Source organism: Bos taurus, chromosome 2 (genome assembly GCF_002263795.3).
Source record: "Bos taurus isolate L1 Dominette 01449 registration number 42190680 breed Hereford chromosome 2, ARS-UCD2.0, whole genome shotgun sequence".
In the NCBI taxonomy this organism is placed as follows: Eukaryota; Metazoa; Chordata; class Mammalia; order Artiodactyla; family Bovidae; genus Bos; species Bos taurus.
The window spans coordinates 96509411-96531880 of NC_037329.1; the positions used below are offsets into that span (position 1 = coordinate 96509411).

General features: G+C 43.0%; 1 protein-coding gene across 2 annotated transcripts; it reads right to left on the minus strand.

Moving 5' to 3' along the window:
- Nucleotides 1-967: 967 nt before the first annotated feature.
- On the minus strand, nucleotides 968-21990 carry IDH1 (isocitrate dehydrogenase (NADP(+)) 1). Of its 2 annotated transcripts, none has more exons than XM_005202697.3 (10): nucleotides 21428-21815; nucleotides 20830-20885; nucleotides 17799-17938; nucleotides 12986-13277; nucleotides 10237-10342; nucleotides 8809-8986; nucleotides 7375-7526; nucleotides 4469-4609; nucleotides 3340-3502; nucleotides 968-1916 (listed from the first exon to the last, which is right to left on the minus strand). In XM_005202697.3, the coding sequence occupies exons 3-10, from the start codon at nucleotides 17918-17920 to the stop codon at nucleotides 1826-1828; spliced, it is 1245 nt and encodes a 414-aa protein (XP_005202754.1). In that variant the 5' UTR covers nucleotides 17921-17938; nucleotides 20830-20885; nucleotides 21428-21815; the 3' UTR covers nucleotides 968-1825.
- Between the last annotated feature and the right edge of the window lie 480 nt (nucleotides 21991-22470).

Genomic DNA, 22470 nt, shown 5'->3' on the forward strand with positions numbered 1-22470 from the left:
TTGGTCAGCATCTGATCATTTGATGATTTTAGAACACTAACTGGTTCTTGGCCCAATGCTGACCCTGACATTGTTGTTCAGCATGGGGTTTGGTACCACCAACCAACACTCATCTGATTGGTTCCCAGGATGTGTGACTGCTGGAGGGACTATTTATGATCAACCAATCCAATGCCACCCTTTTGTTTCATGGAATGTTTTCTCTTTCCATCTAAACCTGAACATGTGTTGGGACAGGAGAGAGCCCCAGCTCAGCTATAAGGATTCCTTGATGCCAGGTCAAAATGGCTGCTGATGTACTGTGTCAGCTTGATCAAAATGCCCAATTTCCTTCTCCAAAATACAGAAAATGATGGGATGTGGAGCAGGCTTTGTCCAGGTCTGTAGAGCTGAAAGCTTGGGAAATGTCTTTGACTGTTTCTTCCCCCAACACCCACATTTCTTGGGAGCCCCCAATCCCCTCCTGTTCTACTTTCTTTTCTCAGGATCCACCCCACTCTCTCCACTTTCAGTGCCATTGTCCCAGTTGAGATCTTCGTCTTTTCACCTTGTAACTGGTCTTCTTTCCTCAACTGTGCTCACCACACCCTGCCTCATTCCACTACTATGCATTCTTCACAAAAAGTGCCCAAAGTGTTATTTTTTTTAATGAAAATATGATCATGTCCCTCCCTTAAGTTTTCACTGGCTCCCTATTAACTTATATGCTAATAATACTAAACTCCTCAGCATACACATAGACTCAATTCCCTAATATTCCCTTTTGTTCCCTTTTTGTTCGATCTTTGGTGTTCTTTCCCTCTCTCTGTAGAATCCACATCTTACTATCTGTTTACCTAACCATTTTCCCCCACAGTAAACTCCTTGAGGGCAGAGACTTTTTTTAAAACCAAATTCCTATGGCTAGGATCTAGCAGGGTTCTGGGTACCTGCAATACAGTCGATAAATAAAAACTCAGGAGACTAGTTCATTAGCAGTGAATTTTAATTAAAATCGATAGTTTAGATGAAGAACAGGACTAGAATAGTGTTTACAATCAACTTCTGAAAAATCACATTTATATAAAGGAAATAAAAGAGGCCAGCAGAGGTCCAAAAAAAAGGTGCAGCTTGTATTATTGCACTTGGATGAAACATGCTGTTCAAGGTCGCAAAATACTTAGGCCACACAAGGCCAGGAGCAGGAGACAAACACAGAGGACAACCCCCACCCCACCACCACCCAGGTAGTATTTCTTCTGGATTCTCCAAGGAGCTCAAAAATATTTAGTATTTTTAAAAGATTCAACTAGAGCTCTTAACAAAGATGAATCTTCAACACGTTTTAGTTACGGCCATGCTCTTCATTTCAAATCATATGCAAGTCTAACATGCAGCTTCTACTGCAAATAATGAGATATCTGTTACATTAGAATGATCCATGGCCCCAGGCCATGGAAAGCGGGAAAAGGAATGAATCTCTACTTTATACAATTTCAGGGAATAATACCGTGGCTATAGTTTATCCTTTTGAGCACTGTTCATTTTGGTCATTGATCTCAGCACATGAGAAAAAGTGACAGTGAGTACAAGTGGACATTAAAAATAATTCCTAGGCTATTAGTAGAAAATAAAATTAAAAAAAAAGTCCCCGGCCACGTTCACAAAGGTGGCATAACTGTATGCATAAGAAAAAGGCTGTAAACTTATAGAAAAGATAAACTCTGGCTTCTAAACAAATTACAAAATTGATTTTGCCTTTACCCTTGAGAGTTATAGAGAAAAATGTAAACCAGTAGACCCTAGTTACCAGAAAAAAAATATCCTCCAAAGACAAGAAACGACCTTAAAGTTTGGCCTGGGCTAGTTTTAACTGCAGGTTCTCTCCGAGTTTATCCATGAACTCAAATGTATTCAAGTAGTCAGAACGTTGCACGCTAATAGAGGAAGGAAAAAAGAAGGAAATTTAGTTTGTCTCTGATCTGGTAGCAGGTAGAGGAAAAGTCTGGGACATGCTACTTAAAGTAGCATTCTATTTATTTCTAGAAGAAAAGTGATTAATGTTAACAAGCTGCAAGTTTATGGCTGATGACTGCATTTACTGTTCAAGGGGCTGACCCAGGCTACAGGCAGTCTGAGTGGAGCCAGGCCACACACACACACTCCCAGGGGTTCCTGGTCTTGTAGCTTTAAGAGTAAAGCTGCCCCAGAGCTTCATTCAGACTAATGCCTGGGAGACTGAAATCATCCTACTTATTTCTCATTCTTCATTAAAATAACTGAACATATCCAGGTACAGTCATCTTTTTACTTATATCCCTACAAATTGTCACATGTCCTCAAACAATTAAACAAACAAAAAACCACTCTGGTGCTCTTGTATCTACCTTTGTCTTTCTTAAAAAACAAAAGACAATGGACTGGCTCTCATAATCCTGATGACAGGTGCCTATCCAAGTAGGCTTAAAAGTAACACACTGATAGGAACATTTCAGACATTGTATTCTTGCTGAAAATTTAAAATAAGAAAGATGTAGTAATGGAGTATATCCCCATGACTGATGTATACTGACCCTAACAGAGATCTCTGAGGACCCACGAATGAGACATGGGATTGGTGTTAGATTTTAGTATCAATTCTTTTTTTAAAAATTTATTTTTTAATTGAAGGATAATTGCTTTAGAGAATTTTATTGTTTTTTAGTATTGTTTCTTGACATGTGCCATAGTAGCCAGCTTTGACTGAGGGAGGAAATCCCTGAATAGCAGCTAATTCAGCTGGGATACAGGCTACCATGTTCTCAAAAAAGTCCTGGGCAAAACGATTATCTGATGGTCGGCTACAGATACTTAAGGAAGGGACTACACGCAACTGGACATCTTGTACCTGTGCTGCTTACTTTTCTTACTAAATTGAAGATAAAGAGGTGGAATAAAACAGTCTTGGAGGTCCCTTTGTTTCAAAATGTCTGTACTTTTGTTATATTAAGCAGAACCTTGCCACCCAGTTGACTGCCAACTAGATCAGGGGTGAGCACACTACAGCTTGACTCATGAACTCAGTCCAGGCTGCAGCCTGGTTCTGTACACAGGGTTTGATTGGAACACTGCCACTCCCCTTAGCTCTTGTATCACCACTGACTGCTTTCCCGCTTTCCCGTGGAGGCAAAGTTCAATACTTGCCATATGTTCTGTAAAGCCTGAAATGTTTATTATCTGACAGTTTACAGATAATGTCTCCTGACTCTTGAACCAGATGACAAATCATAATTCATGTAACTCCAGAAACCACTTGATGTTTTGAGCCCAGTAAGGATAAATGGTAATTTGACCACAGAGCTTACAGCATCCTATACTTACTTGGGTAAACCTTTAATACATGCAGCTAAGTCCTTGGTCATGAAGCCAGCCTCAATGGTCTCAATACAGACTTCTTCCAAAGCCTTTGCAAAAAAGCTGAGCTCTTTATTGTTATCAAGTTTAGCTCTGTGGGCTAAGCCTCTGGTCCAGGCAAAAATGGAAGCTGAAATACAGGGGGAATAAAAAAAAACAATTCAATCATGCTGATTAGAAATATTCCCAAGTCTTTGTTTGACAAAATAGAATATTTCTTTTGTTTAGGTGACTGATTTCATTGGATGCTATTCACATGAGCTGTAAGTTTCAGGAAATATTTTATCAAATAGAAACTTAAAAAAAAAACCCTGCATTTTTGTACAGGAAATGTTTTGGATTTTGTAGCTTTAAGAAAGCATATAGTCATGGTAGGGAACTTACTAATTTGGAATAGGTCACAACCTCTTTTATCTCGTCTGTACTGGTCTCTTCTCTTTCCAGGCTGTAATCTGTTTTTAAAGTACTGTCCTTGAGGACTTCTCTGGTGGTCCGGTGGTTAAGAATCCACCTGCCAATGCAGGGGACGTGGGTTCAGTCCCTGGTCTGGGAGAATTTCACATGACATGGACACCTGAGCCTGTGTGCCACAACTACTGAGCCCATGCTCCAGAGCTCGTGGTCTGAAACAAGAGGAGCCGCTACAACGAGAAGTGCATACACTGCAACTAGAGTAGCCCCCACTCTCTGCCACTAAAGAAAGACTGTGCACAGCAACAAAGACCCAGCACAGCCAAAAACAAAACAAAATTAATTAAAAAAAAGTATTGTCCTTGAAATTTAGTTAGGGGTCTGTCAATGTGGCTTTAGATTCTCAGCCACATGTGATGTTTCACTGCAGCAAAAGAAAAGGAAAAGGAAAATGCTTGTTGATAACATTCTTCTCTGTAATATATATTCTCCCACAAAATGGAAAAGCATATATTGTGTATATTTTAAGAAACATATTAAAGCAGTTCTTATTGATAGGACAAATCAGCTGTTAGGTGATGGTTTTATACACAAAGCATTGGGCAGCCAAAGGAACACATGTTGGAGTCCCTTTGGAGATTTCTATTCTGGTTGGAAATCAATGTAGCAGCCAACACTATATTACCAATGGGATTGGTCGATGTCTCCTGTCCTTTCTGGTACATTCGGTAGTGACGGGTTACAGTCCCGTGGGCAGCCTCTGCTTCTACTGTCTTGCCATCTGGACAAACCAGCACACTGGTCATCATGCCGAGAGAGCCATAACCTGTGAGCGGCAGAATATGAAGGATGGGATTCAAGTGTAGGAAGAGCACTGTGTCTCCCAGAGAGGAAAAGAAAAGGACTTCATCTTGACAGGACTCAGTGGACAAAATAAACGTGGGTGCATGGAGTCATCATTCTTCTGCCTTTCAGAAAAGGCTATGTTTTTCCTCACTTATTTACTTCAGAGGCACCTGCTCATGGTCTGACTGCCTGTATTCCACCCTAGTTCCATGACTTCCTAGCTACTGTGGCTCAGTTTCCTTACCTGTAAAATGGGTATAGCAGGGCTTCCCTGGTGGTACAGTGGATAAGAATCCACCTGCCAGTGTAGGAGAAGCAGGTTCAATCCCTGGCCCGGGAAGATCCCACGTGCTGAGGAGTAACTAAGTTCAAGTGCGCCAGCTACTGAAGCCTGCACGCCCTAGAGCCTGTGCTCTGCAGCGACACAAGCCACCAGTGATAAGCCTCCACTCTCCACAACTAGACAAAGCCTGAGTGCAGCAATGAAGACCCAGCGTGGCCAAAAATAAAAATCCATAAACACATCTTTAAAAAAGGAGGGGGGGGAGAATAATAAAAACACCTACTTCATAGGGCTGTTGTGAGCATTAGATATATATGCGTATATTCATGACTATATATGAAAGGAAAACACATTCTTATTCCTTAGAATACTACCCTCCAGAGAATAAGAGTTCAGTATATTACTGTTATGCTCTTGTGCAGATGCTCTGTTATTCTGGGAAAATAAAGATTCAGGAGCTGTCTCCAGCCACCAAACTGCTCACAGGCTCACGCGGGACTGGGAAGAGAAAGCTGGTTCAAAGCAGAATAGGATGGATCCGAGCACCTCCCACTCGGCCCTGCTCTCCTTTACAGCCTCACCAGAACGATTCTGTTCTGTGGTTTCCTAGTCAGAGAACCAAATACCAACTTTAAAGTCCATGTGATTGACTTTCCTTCTTTTACTCATTTTTTTCTTACACTCAAATTCAAAGAACACTTTTCGCCATTTTTGCTACCTCCTAATAGTACCTGTGGAGTTAACAATGCAAATTTATAATAGGCTGCCACCTTTTTTTTGAAAGTAAGGAAAAAAACTTAATAAACTCTTTGAGTACAATTAGCAATTTCTGTACTGAATTAGCAGCTCCTTTCCTATCACTATGTTGGTATGAGGCTTCAGTAGAGGCTCAAATATTCACTGACTGGAGATGTCTGGGGCTATATCCATGGTGATAGTCTATCTATTTATCCATGAGACACTAGTTGGTACCACTGTCAAAACTGAGGACAGAAATAAAACGTTTGGTTTGAGTCCAAAGTAGTTCATGCCTCTAGAAAAGAATGCATGTGAGGACAGCTTTGCTGTCTTTTAATCTGCTTTGCTGAAGTCACCTTTATCTGCAGGCACTGCCCAGACAGTCTTGGTTCCAGGTATCTTATCAGTGCATGGCTGGACACTGCACTGCAGCATTCTTGCTCTGAAGTCCCTTGAACCTCCACAGCTTGACAATAACATTTGCGATATCCCTCCAGATACCCTCTTATTGCCATGAGGACATTTAGAAACCATGAGATGATCTGGGCCCATTCTAAGAACTCTGCTCTCCTTGCTTTGTGATAATTCCATCACAAAGATAACTCCTTTCTCTGCTGCATTCAAACGACTGTGATGACTTCCCAGGTGGCACTAGTGATAAAGAACGCGCCTGCCAATGCAGGAGACATAAGAGATGTGGGTTGGATCTCTCTCTGGCTCAGGACAATCCCCTGGAGGAGGGCATGGCAACCCACTCCAGTATTCTTGCCTGGAGAATCCTATGGACAGAGCAGCTTGGCAGGTTATGGTCCATAGGGTCTCAGAGTTGGACATGACTGAAGTGACAGCACACAGCACACAAGAGAAACAGAAGGAGGGTAAAGAAAGACCTGGGTAACTCATTTATCTGACATCAAAGTTATCTTTAACCAGGCAGATCTACTGATTTTCAAACTGATAGCAATGATTAACTTTTCACAAGAGAAAGAAAAAGTAGTACTTCCTGGGGAAAAGCAAATGCAACTGAAGTGAACACAAACATTCATTAGGGAAATTCAGTGCACACCGCTTCATGAGTAACTGAAATTGAAGGACAGCTTAGCACTGAGGAAAGCAGGGAAGAGAGAGCTTTTGCTCTTCTGGTCCTTATCTCTGGCATGAAGCTCCTGGTTTCTGGAATTTCTGCTTCTTTGCTCAGTTTCATGTGTTTAGAGCTCAGCAGTAAACACATATGTTTTATGTGGTATGGAACAGCTGTCAAGGCTGGCAAAAGGGATGTAATTTGTACCAGTCATGGGATGAACAGGCTCTTGGGAGGGAGGCCCCTTGGTTATAACCCTGGCCCCTTCTCTCCCGAGTCCCCTAGTGTTTTACATTCTTATTGGAAGGCAGGGAAAACAGTGATTTTCAGATTAGGTGATTGGGCTGCCCATTGGAGGCAGTGAAACTTAAGAGGGAAAAGAGTTGAGACATAAACTGTGTTAACATCTAAGGCTGGAGATTCAACCCCACTGAGTTACTTCCTGGGCACCCCTGAGAGAAGTCGCCTACCTAGTCTGAGCTTACTTTCCTCATCAGTCAGCTGAGAAGATGGACCTGAATGTCTCGCAGTGCTACCATTTCATGAGCTTTACCAATGGCTACAGAATCCCTCTTCCCACACCTGGGCACCACCTGTTGGCCGCAGGCCAAGCCTCACCTCCACTTGTCCTCCAGCTCCTTACCTTGGGCCACGGAGTCCGACTGCACGTCCCCATCATAGTTCTTACAGGCCCAAATGAAGCCCCCCTCCGATTTCATAGCTTGGGCCACCATGTCATCAATGAGCCTGTGCTCATACCAGATATTCTGAGCTTCAAACTCAGATTTGTACTGCCTGAGAAACGAGAAAGAGAAGAGAACAATAGACAAGGGAAATTGGTTTTGTTGGGATACCATCTGCCTCTCTGAAAGGCTGGAGGTGGGGCTGGAAGCAGCATGTTTTAGTGGAAGCAACACAAATTTGGGGATCTAACAGACATGGGCTGAAATCCCTGCCCACTCATTTTCTAGCTATGAAACTCCCATTTTCCCATCTGTAAGGGTGATTTCATCCACTTGGCAGAGATGTGAGAATTAAGCAAGACGACAGTGTTCCAAGTATTAATACTACTTTTACAGTTTTCAATATACTACTCACCGGTTTCTTGGGATTGAGCTTGCCTTAGGATATATATTAAAAAAAGAATATAAGGGGGTAGAGAAAGACTATTTTACTGCCCAGTATCATTCAGGAAACCTGGACAGCTCCCAAGTTTGATATAGATAGGGAATGGAAGGAGGTATTAAAATGTCTTGGGAAGGATACCTAAAATCCCAGCCCTGGTCTAAATGCTTGTATCTAAAGGGAGGAATGCCACCTTAAAAGTTAACAAGTACTCAAGCACTGTTGAATGTAAAATGATTACAAATGTAGATTTAAGTTCAAACAACTCCATTAAAGCAAAGTTTTATTTATTTTCTTTATTTAAATTATTGGCTGTGCCCCACAGCTTGCAAGATCTTAGTTTCCTGACCAGGGACTGAACCCACACCTTTCTCAGTGAAAGTGTGGAGTCCTAACCACTGGACTGCCAGGGAATTTCAAAAAGGAGAGTTTTAAATCATAATAGTGGGCTTCAGAAGGAATGGAAATGGGGTCTTCCCTGGTGGTCCAGTGGCTAAGACTCTGAGCTCCCAGTGCAGGGGCCCCAGGTTTGATCCTTGGTTGGGGAATTAGATTCCATGTGCTGCAACTAAAGACCCTGCGTGAGCAACTAAGACCTGGTGAAATAAATAAATATTACAAAGAAAGAAAATGGAATAGGCCCAATTCAGAAACTTACACATGTGGAAAATCAGAACTTTCTATCACTAACAGGGCACATTTACTCACACATTAAATAATCCTGGCTCTGAAAAAAATGTGGGACATTTATCTGAGAACACATTCCCCTTCTAAAAGCAACTCAAGAGTTTTGTTTCAACCCTTGTTAAATCTCAGTTCTGTCCTTGTCTTAATGAGATAGTGATGGTTTTCACTCAATTTGTCACAGAATCAAAGGGATAAGCATACAAATTCTATACTATAAATGGCGCCATTTGTGACCAAAAAAAGGAAAAAAAAGAACTGTAGTTACTTGTCATATATCTCCTGAAAGATGTCTTTAAAACGTCCATCGTATTTCTTCAGAATAGTGTTTTTGGTGCTCAGATACAAAGGCCAGTTCTTAGACAAAGCCATCTGGAAAGAACTGTGTGCAAAATCTTCGATTGACTTATCTTGATTGTACATCCCCATGGCAACACCACCACTCTCTGTGAGGGGAAAACAAGAAAAAAAAAGAAAGGTAAATAGGGTACAGCTGTAGCAAGTCTAAATCCACCCCCCCCCCCCCCCCCCCCAAAATAGCCCGCTTCCAGTTCTCATGTCTGAGTTCAGGCTTCCAATTTCAGTATTCCATGCGTTTCTGAGACACATAATTGGAGGAAAGACAATTCTAGGTAAGGACATTCTAACTTGTTTTGAAAGGCCAATACCCATGAGAAAAACATGGTCTTTTGGATCCTGAAATACCAAGAACTGATATGAACCAGAAACACACTGAAGAAGGGGTAAATAATTTTTAAATTCTTTTCACACTTTAAAAAATTTCAAGCATGTCTTTTAAGGTTTAAGTGTGCACTCAACCTTCAGTCACTAAGAATACATTTCAAACACAGAATGAAAATTCTTGTCATTTCCTTGAGGATACTGAAAGTTGGTTCTGCTTTGGCAGAAATAATCATGCGCCAAATCACTGGTGTTTCACAACTCTTACTGTTGAACTCTGTTATTACTGAAAGCTAGAACTTGAATCCAAGCTACTGCCCAGGGCCAGTTTGGGAATAAGGATGAGAGAGGTGCGGAAACTGGCAGAACTAGATTCCTTTAAAATGATATGACTTAGAGGAGGCAAGAAGAACAACAGCTAGGTAAATTTTGAGATTTTGTTTACATGAGTTCTTTTAACAAGCTTAACAATGGGGAAAGTCCTCTGTTCTTTCAACAACTTTTGGCTGGGATTTGCCATATTGAACCTTAGAAACAGCAAAATCGAGGGAAGAGAAGAAGCAAAAACAAAACAAAACAAAACAAAACAAAACCCAAACAGTCCACTTTTACAAAATAAACACTCAGAACCAGAAAAAAACTTCAGCAAATAAATAAAAGAGCCATTTTCAAACACAAACCCTACCAGAGCCAAAGTGTAGGATTATATAACAGGCAATTTGGGGCTATTAACATTTAATTTATGTAATTTGCACATAACAGATTCCTGTCAACCTTCCCTCCCTGTTTTGAGATGCATAATTATCTACCTGTATTTTCAATTAAGTGAATTAAGTGGCTAATTTCTTTTATGCCACAGGAAGCCAATGACTTTTTTATGTTAGGTTTTGAGTCCTGTGGAAATACTATAGATTCAGGTTGTATTTTTAGGCAGCCACGCAACTAACTTTAAAAAACCGGTGATAACGTTGTCTAAATGGCCTGTTAAAAAAAAAAAAGAAAAATACAAACATACCTGTGAAGTTATGTACTAGGTATACCGTTTTGGGGGATCCATCGCTTGGTGTGTAGGATATCTCTACTTTTCCAGGCCCCGGCACAACAAAATCGGTTGCTCTATACTGTATAGGGGGAAAAAAGAAAAGAAATCGCCAAACTGTCCTAACAAGAATTACATGAAGGGAAAAAAACCATAGAATACAGAGCTAGAAGACACTTGGACAATAGTACAGTGTAGCCCAACTTTCTAATTGAGAGACGGAGATAAAGAGGTCCAGAGAATCCCAAAGCTAGTTAGTAGGAGTACACATTAGAAATCAGTATTTATCAGGTGCCTACAACGTAAGGGGCAGTTTTCCAAGTACAAATATGAGTGTGAAAGAGAGTAACAAAGTATTCTCTCTTACAAAGCCTATGACCTAACAAAGTCATACAAAAGTGAAGCAACATTAAGAGCTTCCAAATGTCAACAGCGGGCATAGATAAAAAATGCTACTGGAAGATGGAGGAAGAGAAATGACCATAACCTGGAGTTCAAGGAAGTCTTCTCTTGGGGGATGACAATATACTAACTGTAGCACTGAAGATGGGCTTCCTTGGTGGGTCAGACGATAAAGAATCCACCAGCAATGTGGGAGACCTGGGTTTGACTCCTGGGTTGGGAAGATCCCCCACGAGGGCATGGCAACCCACTCCAATATTCCTGCCTGGAGAATTCCCACCGACAGTGGAGTCTGATGGCCTACAGTCCATGGGGTCACAGAGTCGGACATGACGGAGTGATTAAGTGCAGCATGGCATTGAAGATGATGTTGAGAGTGCTAATGCCTGGTCCTCACTATGAGACACACTTTAAGTGATTAACCTGTATCCCACATTATCTCATTTGATTCTTCCATCAATCTTACAAGGGAGCAACTATGATGTAATGCAAATAACCCATTTAGGGTCTGGTCCTTGGACCTTCAGGGCTTGCTCTCTTCATGAACATCATTCTACTAAGGCCCAGCCCAGGACTTGCCCATAGAAAGCAATCATTCTGGAAGCAGCTGCAGTAGGCTGATGACCCTTAAGAAAGGGCCTTCTAAGGACGGCTACCTCTGTCACAGGTAAGGAAAAAAATCCGCAGCCCACACTAGGCATATGTCAATATTTGCTGCCTTGTACCTTCTTCAATGGCTTAGATTAGAATACTTTCAGAGTCAGGTACCAGCAGATGCCAGTCACACTTATTTATCTTTGTTTATGGCAATACTAAAGACAGCTGAAAGAAGAGCTGTCAGATAATGACAGACTAATATCTATTCTATGCAGAACATTTCTGATATTTAGGGGTAGTAATTGATTCTCATTTCTCAAAAGGTGTCAAAGTACCATAAATGCTTTCTAGATGCTTGCAATTTTCAATCTAGTAGACTTTAGTAAACAGAATGACCATTCTTCCAGTGATTGATGCCACACTAATTTTTATAAAAGGGAAAAGGAAAAAAAGGATACAACTTAGAGCCATGTTCCCAGGACTAGTGAGTCTGTAAGCAATCTCATTTACATTCCCTCTTCTGAGCCTCTGAGAATTATCTGTGAAGGGAATTGCCAGGATGAAGGGATATCCTGAAATATACAGTAGAACAAAGTGAACTGCCGCTCAAGGATTGACCTGGTAACCCAGCCCCCAGCAACAGAGAGTGGTCTGCTCTGCCCGTACTATTTTTAACGATGGTGACATCAAAGCCTCTGGGTGTCAGGGACAGAGACTCTTGTTTTTAAGGTTCTTCTAAGACATGAGCTGCTTTCTATGAAAGTCTAAAACTTTAGTTTCAACACAGAATTTTTATTTTGTTTAGTTGGTAATGTTTCTGTTTAATTTGGCAACAAGCCTAATTGTACATTAGTATAGAAACTAGACTTTTTTTATTCCCCCGAGGAGGAATGTTCTGAAGAGACTGCTTTCAACTACTGAGTTAGTTTGTCCTTTTATGCACGAAATGATCATGTTTAATATAATAATCTTTGGTAGTTCTCAATTCTGTCTGCACATTAGAATCACCTGGAGAGCTTTAAAACACCATGGAATTGAGATTTAGCTAGCGTAGGGTGGGACACAGGCATTGGAATTAAAACAAAAAAAAAGTTTTTTTTAAATGGCAAACAAAACAAAACAAAACAAACACCAAAAAGCCCATAAAAAGATCCTATTGTACAGCCTGGTTTGGCTGAACCACTGATTTAGTTAAACCACAGGAAATTATATGAAAATGTCTGTATCATATGGTTTAACATAATAAAAAGATAAAAAACAAAAACACGCCTATAAAAAAGTCATTTATAGTGAGATAGGTACCTGTAAGTTTATCCAAATTTACTTTTATCTAAATGTCTATGTGTGTGTGTATATACACACATATATATTCATTTCTTAATTCTATACCTCATTTGTGGGCTTTCCTGGTGGCTCAGTGGTAAAGATTCTGCCTGCAGTGCAGGAAACGTGGGTTTGATCCCTGGGTCAGGAAGATCCACTGAACAAGGGAAAGGCTACTCACTCCAGTATTCTGGCCTGGAGAATTCCATGGACAGAGGAGCCTGGAGGGCTCTAGTCCACGGAGTCACAAAGAGTCAGACATGACTGAAGTGACTGAGCACATACCTCACTTAATGGAAGTAGACATCAAAAGAGAATAAAGCACATATATATCAGAACTGCTGGGCAATCAAAGGCCTCAAGAAAAGAACAAGGAAAGTCAAGTCACGCCACCACGACTTACTTGATCCCCATAAGCATGACGACCTATGATAATGGGTTTTACCCATCCGCTCACAAGCCGGGGTATATTTTTGCAGATAATAGCTTCCCTGAAGACAGTGCCACCCAGGATATTTCGGATGGTGCCATTTGGAGACTTCCACATTTGTTTCAACTTGAACTCCTCCACTCTCTTCTCATCGGGGGTGATGGTGGCACACTTGACACCAACGTTGTACTTCTTTATAGCTTCTGCAGCGTCCTTGGTGACCTGGTCGTTGGTGGCATCGCGATTCTCTATGCCTAAATCGTAGCTGGGAGGGAAAGGTTGAAGGCGTAACTTTTCCAGACACACCTACAGGTGATTGAAGATACTCCCCGTCTATGCCCATGCACCACTCTATGCATGCCCTGCAGAAAGTGAAGGCTCCATACATACCTAAATCTGCTGAGTTTTAGCATTGGTGTACCCTCGACACAAAGATGGCTGCCAACTAAAAAAACCTCTAAGAAGGGCTGAACCACTGGGCCACACTGTGTTGGGGGAAGCAGTTGAGAAGGAAATGAAATAAAAACCAAACCACTGTACTCTTTCCTCTCAGCCTACTCTTTACCACTACTTTCTGCAGACTTTCTTCATCTGATTAGCATAAAAATCCAAACCTAAGTATTATTTTCCCCTTAGAAAATACTGTGCTCTAAAAATAAAGCAGCTAAGGACTTAAAGGATTTCTTGCAGTTTGGCACTGAAGTGGTTGGAGTTACAGCTGAGACAGTCACTGCCAAAAAATGTTAATCACTATTAAGGCCAATTAGCTGTATGTTGAACCTTTCCCTAAATCTCAGGCAAGTCTTTCTCCTGGAAACAAGCCTGAAGTTTATAGAATAAATAATGGAATCCAGCAATGACTTTATATAGCCTACTGATTTATAGCTTAAAATACACCAACACCCAGACTGCAGGTTATTCAGTCTGTGAAAGAAAGCTGGTTGTCCAGAGCAGAGAAGACTGTAAAACCTTAAAGTAGGTAATAGTTTGTCAAAAGCAGGAAAAACAAAACAGTAATGTAACAGTTTATTTTGTTCTCTAAGGCTTAAAAAGTTTTCCAGTTTTTTCAGCTTTCAAAATTTGCTGAACCATCAAGCCCTTCAATCTTTCGTTTCAGTTCTGGTATTTTCCTTCCTTTAGATATCCCACTACTTGTGATGGAAATGCAAAAGGGCATCCAATCTGGTGATATATTTCCAAATAAAAATAATTCCAAACTGTTTTAACCGTTCGCACCTCCTCCCTCTCCTTGAGGGTGTATTGTCAATCTGTATTAATTGTCAACCTCCAGACCTCCTCAGGCTATCCTTCCTTCTTAATCTTCTAAGGGGTCACTTTGTACGCACAGCTGTGGATTGTGTGTAAATTTTCAACAAGACCTATAACCCTTTGTCTCAAAAACTTACGTAACTGCTCTTTGACCAAGTTGGCAGAATGGTCCTCAGAGCTTTCTGAATGACTGTCTCTTGGGCTATAATACTCAAGCTGACATGAATACAATTCTCCATTTCTTTCTTAGATTGATTATTAATTTTTTTTCATCAGCACTAACAAAGACACTCTTATCTTCTGACTTAGGAAGTGCTGAATATCTATAAAAAGTCCACTCCTAACTCAAACAGCAGTAGTCAGCAATATTCACGTTCATAGAAAACATTTTTCATCAGAAGAAGCTTACAGCACATCAGTGGGTTTTTTTGCTTCTAAGCGAAAAGAATGAATAAATGGTCCCAATCACTGTCTAGACAACAGAAAATAAAACAAATGAATCATTCCACTCGCCTCAAAAAGAACCAATCATGTAATAATAATAGCAATCTTGGAATTACTTACACTTGTTTAAGTCTCCAAAGATATTTTAGTTTTTAGCCAGTGACTCTGCCTTCTAGGTATAATGACTGTCCTTTAAAGCTCCTTATGCCTCTAGGCTAAAGAGAATCTTTGTAGCTATTATCATGGGAATTGTTCTGCAAATTCACCTATTGCCATGTACAGGAAAGTCACTCAGTTGTGTCCAGCTCTTTGTGACCCCATGGACTATATAGTCCATGGGATTTTCCAGGCCAGGATACTGGAGTGGATAGCCTTTCCCTTCTCCGGGGATCTTCCCAACCCAGGGATCGAACCCAGGTCTCCCACATGGCAGGCAGATTCTTTACTATCTGAGCGACAAGGGAAGCCTAAGAATACTGGAGTGGGTAGTGTATCCCTTCTCCAGGGGATCTTCCCGACCCAGGAATTGAACTGGGGTCTCCTGCATTGCTTCCCTGGTGGCTCAGAGGGTAAAGCGTCTGCCTGCGACGCGAGAGACCTGGTTCGATCCCTGGGTTGGGAAGATCCCCTGGAGAAGGAAATGGCAACCCACTCCAGTACTCTTGCCTGGAAAATCCCATGGATGGAGAAGCCTGTAGGCTACAGTCTATGGGGTTGCAAAGAGTCCGACACGACTGAGCGACTTCACTTTCACGCCTGCATTGCAGGCAGATTCTTTACCAACTGAGCTATCAGGGGAGCCCTACTGCCATATAAGGTATCTGTAAAATGTTTCTTTAATCATTTGGATAATGTTTCAAAAGCTTCATTTCCTATGTGCTTGTGGACCTCTGCAGGTATTTGTTCCTTCTCAAGGTTGAAATATAGACACGATCAACAGCTTGTGAGTGAAAGTCACTCAGTCGTGTCCAGCTCTTTGCGACCCTATGGACTCTAGTCCGCCAGGCTCCTCTGTCCATAGGATTCTCCAGGCAAGAATACTGGAGTGGGTTACCATGCCCTCCTCTTCCCAACCCAGGGATCCAACCCAGGTCTCCCGCATTGCAGGCAGATTCTTTACCATCTGAGTCACCAGGGAAGCCCTTATTCAACAGCTTAGCCACCAGAAGGCTTCCCTGGCCTTCACTATCTCCTGGAGCTTGCTCAAACTCGTGTCCATTGAGTCAGTGATGCCATCCAACCATCTCATCCTCTATTGTCCCCTTCTTCTCCTGTCCTCAATCTTTCCCAGCATCAGGGTCTTGGACACAAATGGTTTAGGGAACTTCTCCTGAAAGGTGGGGACTGTATTAGATAACTTCGAGAATTCTGTGCTATAACTGTATAAAACACAGAAAAGACAAGGAATGAACAGGTAAAAAGGTCCACTGACTAGTTAAGCAGCTAAGTTGCTAAGTTGCTTCAGTCGTGTCTGACTCTGTGCGACCCCATAGACGGTAGCCCATCAGGCTCCCCCATCCCTGGGATTCTCCAGGCAAGAACACTGGAATGGGATGCCATTTCCAAATACTTTATCCTTTCAAAAGGATAAAACTGTGTTAACTATATTCTTTATTGATTTATTAGAGGATTCCCAGGCAGCGCTAGTGGTAAAGAACCCACCTGCCAATGAAGGAGACATAAAAGACATGGGTTCAATCCCTAGGTTGGGAAGATCCTCTAGAGGGCATGGGAACCCACTCCAGTATTCTGCCTGGAGAATCCCATGGACAAAGGAGCCTGGTAGGCTATAGTTCATAAGGTCGAAAAGAGTCAGACACAACTAAGCAACTTGGCATGCAGCTCTATTCTCTTCCCCTCTGCAAAGAGTACCTAGTGTTACTCTTGGCCACTGATTTATTACAAACAAAACCCTTGCAGGAAATAGAGGCTTGGAAAGACCTGAGAAATCACTTTGCTGCCACCGTAATTCTTCTCTTCTGAACAATGACAAGTTCAGTATTTCTAGTATTATGTTAAAATTAAAGATTCATTTCATATATATTTGAAACCCAGTCCCCCTAAAATTGAGTTCCCTTCGGAGATTATAATTAATCTCTCTATCTAAAACTCTTTCCTCTGGTCCCCTCTGACCTCCATCCTGTATTAATTTAACACTAGTCAACCAGACTCAGGTGACTAAAACTGCTATTGTGACAACACTCTGAATGCCTATAATTGTGATTTAGGTATCATCAGTAACAACAGAATCAAGTTGTTTCTCCAGGGACAAGATCAGCCCCCTGAGCCATGAGAATGTAAACTGGAAGCAACCTGACTTCCCTGAAGCTAACATTTAAGAAAAGTCACAGAAATTTCACAATTTTAAAATACCCTTAGGCCTTCCTAGAGAAGGAAATGGCAACCCACTCCAGTGTTCTTGCCTGGAGAATCCCCGGGACGGGGGAGCCTGGTGGGCTGTCTGTGCGGTCGCATAGAGTCGGACACGACTGAAGCGACTCAGCAGCAGCAGCAGGCCTTCCCTGGTGGTCCAGTAGTCAGGAACCCCCCTGCCAATGCAGGGAACACAGGTTTGATCCCTGGTCCAGAGGATTCCACGTGCAGCAGGGCAACTAAGCCCATGTGCCACAACTGCTGAGCCCCTGTGCCCAGACCCTGTGCTCTGCAACAAGAGAAGCCCCTGCACTGAGGAGCTGCTACATCCTCACTGGAGAGTAGCCCCTGCTCGCCACAACTAGAGAAAGCCAGTGCGCTGCAACAAAGACCCAGCGCACCCAAAAGTACAATACATAAAAACAAAAACAACTCAAAGATCAGGTTGGAGTGGATCTGAGACTTGTCTCCACTCCCTTCTTGGTGCCCTGAAAATAAACCCTTACTCTGCTGTAAACAACTACCGTCAGAGCTGCTCTCTGCACAGGGGCACACCAGTTCTATGTTTTCTCTGCGTATAAGCTCGCCCAAGGCTTTATTCACAAGATATAGTGGTATCTATGCAAAAAAGTGATTTAGACCCCGAAATCACAGGGATTATGCTTTCTGAGTTTGCTGCTTGGCAAAGTGATTCACTTACCTGTGCAGGTCCAGTTCCACGTAGGGAAAAATGAGTTTCTCTTTAATCAACTCCCAAATGATCCGTGTCATTTCATCTCCTTGCATCTCTACCACAGACCCGCCTTGGATTTTTTGAGACATTTTGATTTCAATAAACCTCTAAGAGGAAAAAACATAAGACACATATCTCATCATTTGTTTCATTACCGTGTAAAAGCAGAATACAATTTGGTGATTACTAAAAAGAACAATTCATAATAGCATGATTGCACAGAAAGCTAATAACAATTACATTAACCATTAGAATTGAATACATTCTCTGTACAAAGCATTGTGTTACATGCCTCTTGTGTGATTTCTGAGTCAACACTCACAACAACCCTGTAAGATGGAAACTGTTTTTCCATTCTACTTTGCTAAAAGAAAGCAAGCTTTCCAAGGCCATCTGACGAGAGCGTGGGGGAGCCGGAGCCTGTCACATGCCCTTAATAATGTAAATCACTATTCTTTATTCTTGACTGTTGGTTTGTCTTATCAAATGGGATTATTTCCAAAATATCATGTTTATTTGAATAAGTCTATCCAATGCCTCATTGTGCTAGGCCTTCAAGATGCACAGAATGATGGGCACTACTATTTCCCCTCTTTTAAGAGGCTGTTTTGGTTCAAACAACTATCCTTAACAAGATTCAACAAGTTCTAGTGACCCATTTTAAAGAAAATTTAATCAAGTCTTTTTACAAGTGAAAGATGAAGAATTCCTGGTGGAACTCTATTTTCCTAGAGATAGTAAAGGATAGTGGTGATGATACACTGAATACAAAGTGATTTCTCAATTAGAGCAATCTGTATGTATAGAGAAGGACTACTGCTCAGAACATGTCCCTGGCCTGTCCTTGGTATCCCAGCTCCTGGACTATTCTTCCAGTCATTAGTGGGCAAATGCAAACTGCCAGTGGGTGGGATAGAGGATTGGAGTTGTTCTGGAAGAGGTGTCTTCCTGTGATGTGAGGGTAGCAGATACAAATCAATCTGATTCCCAGAGACAGCAGGGCTACACCCTACGGACGCTCTCAGTCACCTCCCACTCTTCACGACCCTTTGGACTGTAGCCCCCTGGGCTCCTCTGTCCATGGGATTCTCCAGGTAAGAATATTGGAATGGGTAGCCATGGCCTCCTCTGGGGGGTCTTCCTGACTCAGGGATTGTACCCGTGTTTCTTATGTCTCCTGTATTCGTGGGTTTTTAACTATAAGTCCCACCTGGGAAGGCCTTTGTAAAAAGTGAAAGTGTTAGTTGCTCAGTCATGTCTGATGCTTTGGAACGCATGGACTGTAGCCCACCAGGCTCCTTTGTCCACCAAATTCTCTAGGCAAGAATTCTGAAGTGGGTTTGCCATAGGGCTTAGGCTTAAAGAAAGGCATGTTTCCTGAGAGTAAGAGGAGGCACTGAGCCTGCTAAAGGTATCTGTTCCCTTTCACAGTGCTTTAATGGAAACAATTTTTCCCCTTAGAAGATAACAACAGATTGCTTTTATTCTATTAATTTACAGTTGAGGACTGAAAGTCAGGAGAATTGACTTTAAAATATTATTAAGGAAGAGGTCTATAAACATTATCTCAAAAAGTTGACTTAAAGTTGTCTGGCCTTTATATTTTAAATTCGGTTCCTCATGACAAGCCAAGATATATTCCTAACCTCTAGGCCCATTTTCACTTCCCAATTTGCAATTCTGGGATTTTGCTTATTGTATTAGTATTTAGGAGGTTCTCTAGACCATTACTGGGGGACCATCTGGAACTCAACTAGAATAAAAGAGTGAACACACTGGTGTGAATGAGTCAGCTACTTCCCATTTGTAATTTCAAGTATAATTTAAAGTACAGCTTAAAATATATGATTTAATCATACTGATCCCACAGTCACATCTGTCCTTGTATTTAAAACAAAACAAAAAGAGACAGCACACTTATCTCAGTTTTGATACATTTCCAAGGCCATATTCCTATGAAGTATTATGCAAGAGTTATGACTTGGCTATTTTTCTTTAACAGCAAATACAGTTAATAAAAAGTCATACAGCAAACTTGAAATTTCAGTAATAAGTGATAATATTTTTTGGTTGAGCAAACACTTTCTGATTAATCTTTCTATATTTCATAATGCATAACTGAAACATTAAAGGTTTTCCTCACGATACTTATCCATTACATTTTTACCATCTTTTAATTTAAAAAGTGAAGCTTTATTGTAGACCCTGGGTTACTAAACTGTAGGACACTATTTTATTTCTTCTAGATTTGAATCCTATGAGGGTGGGCTTCAGATACCACTGAATTCACTTTTTACTCTAGTCCCTCAGATTTTTTGTCTCTACCCAAACCCTGATTTCAGAAGGAAGGCCTTTTCCAGCAAGCCAGTTCATTTATTGAGCAGCTGAATTCCAATCTCCTGACACACATGTGCTGCTGCTGCTGCTGCTAAGTTGCTTCAGTTGTGTCGGACTCTGTGCGACCCCACAGACAGGAGCCCACTAGGCTCCTCTGTTCCTGGGATTCTCCAGGCAAGAATACTGGAGTGGGTTGCCATTTCCCTCTCCAATGCATTAAAGTGAAGTCGCTCAGTCCTGTCCGACTCTTAGCGACCCCATGGACTGCAGCCCACCAGACTCCTCCATCCATGGGATTTTCCAGGCAAGAGTACTGGAATGGGGTGCCACTGCCTTCTCCGGACACACATGTGCAATGATAGAAAATAAACCTGAACTAACACAAAGTAGTTTAAGAAGAGCTGCTTCTGGGGGTGGGGCGGGGGTCGGGGGGCGGGGAGGGCGCTGAGTTCATGAACTACATTAATTTCTGTGCAAAAAAAAAAAAGTGTCTTGCAGAGAAGATTCTAGACTGAAAGAAACAACAAAACAGTTGCAATTTATTGGTGGAAAAATTCCTGAGTCATTCCCTTACAGGGCCTCCGACCACCTCCAAGACCTCCACGACCAGTTCAACGCAGTATTGCCATATGAAAGAAGGGGAAGAATTACTTATTCTCACCTTTACAATTTCTAATCACCCCAACTCCTCTCAATCTTGCAGACTCAGCCTATCTCCTAAAACAAAAAAAAACAGAAGACAGAGATAAGGTACAAGGCACTCCAGCACTCTTCTCCGGAGAATTTAGCTGCTTTTTTTTTTCTTAAGCCAGGCAGCCCTATTTATCTGTTTTAAAGTACAGTGCTGAGTGCACTCTAAGGGGCAAAGGGCAGTTTTAGGTCCGCATGCACCTTCCAAATAAAGTATAATAAATACCCCTGCTTGCACAGGGAGGAGGGCGCGTCCGTGGGCGCGGCCCGGGTTCGTCGTCCGTTAGCTAGTCTTGAGGTTTGCATGTCCTTCGGGGACGCTGTGACCAGCCGGCTCTTGGCCTGCATGCCTCTTTGTGGCCCTTGTGCAACCGAAGCCAGCTGGGTTCCTCATTCCACGCCCGACCCTTCCCTCCCGAGCGCCAGAACCTTTAACCCCTCTCCACCTTAACTGGAGATGCCGACGGCGACATTTCCTCCACCCCCGGCAGCCACCAGGTGGCCTAGAGACCGCCCCACGCCGCCCCCTTCAAGCTCCCCAGAAGGACGCCTCCAGCCCGCCGCAATACCAGTCCCGGCGGCCCCAGTTCCATGCACACGCCCAAGTCCTCCAACAGCCGAGGCCGCACGTCTTCTTCCCCCTAAACTCAAGACTCGTCTTCCACGAGTCCCTGCATATTCCTAACGCCCGTTTTTTCTTCTGCTGCAGACCCGGCATTCCATACGTCACCGCATGCCACCTCCTCCTGCCCAGTTTCACCCTCCAATGCCTAACAGTGGGCCGCCTACACAACCAGGCATCTAGCGCCGTCTTTCTCCCATTTCCTTCTCCCACGCCCACTATCTGGCTTTTTTCCCCCGCTGCCTTGCGACCAGGACGCACCGCTAAACTTCCCCTAGCATACTCAAGATCTGAGCGTCCTTTTCCCCACACTAGCCACTAACAGAGCGTTCTCGCAGGAGCCAGAGACCGGGGCCGCCCCTCGAAGCCTGCGGCTACCTGCGGGGAAGGTACGTTGGCGATGACCCGGGAGCACACAGTCACTCAGTGTCCACTTTGGCAATCCCGGCTGGAGCCCAACTGTTCCGGCTTCTCACGGGGCCTCAGCAGAATCCCAGAATCTGGCCACCCAGGAAGGGCTTTTCCTCTTCCCGGCTTTTGTCCAGACCCGGGCCCGGCCCCCTCAGCCCACCTCCTGGAGCTCCGCCCCCCAGCCCCCGCCAATCGCCGCGGGCCGACCACCCGAGATGGGCGGGGCCATGGGTCGGGGCGGGTCCTTCCACTTGGGGCGAATCCGTGGCCCCGCCTTCCTTGCGCTTGGATGGGGAAAGGCGGACGCAGCTGCGCGGCTGGATTCCGCCGCCGCCCCTCTTCTGCTGAAGAACGAGATTGCCACCTGCAGGCTGGGGTGTTGGGCGCGCCGGCGCTGGTGTTCTGAATCCCACGCCGCGAAGGGGTGCCCCGGGCTTTGTAACAACCTAGAGTCAGGCGGAGTGAGTTTCTAGGTCTCCAATAAAGACAAACCGGAGACCGCGCGGCTTGGACCTATCCTGTTCCTGGCACACTCCGGATGTGCCATAGACTGGAACGCACTCGGGCACAAAGAGTGTT

What these genes read in the sequence shown, in the direction of transcription:
- IDH1 (XM_005202697.3), bottom strand. Translation starts at nt 17,920, where the DNA reads ATGTCTCAAAAAATCCAAGGCGGGTCTGTGGTAGAGATGCAAGGAGAT. An exon ending in GTGGAACTGGACCTGCACAG is followed by an intron (nt 13,278 to 17,798) that starts GTAAGTGAATCA and finishes TTTCCCTCCCAG; the next exon opens with CTACGATTTAGGCATAGAGA. An exon ending in GACATCGACCAATCCCATTG is followed by an intron (nt 3,503 to 4,468) that starts GTAATATAGTGT and finishes CCTGTATTTCAG; the next exon opens with CTTCCATTTTTGCCTGGACC.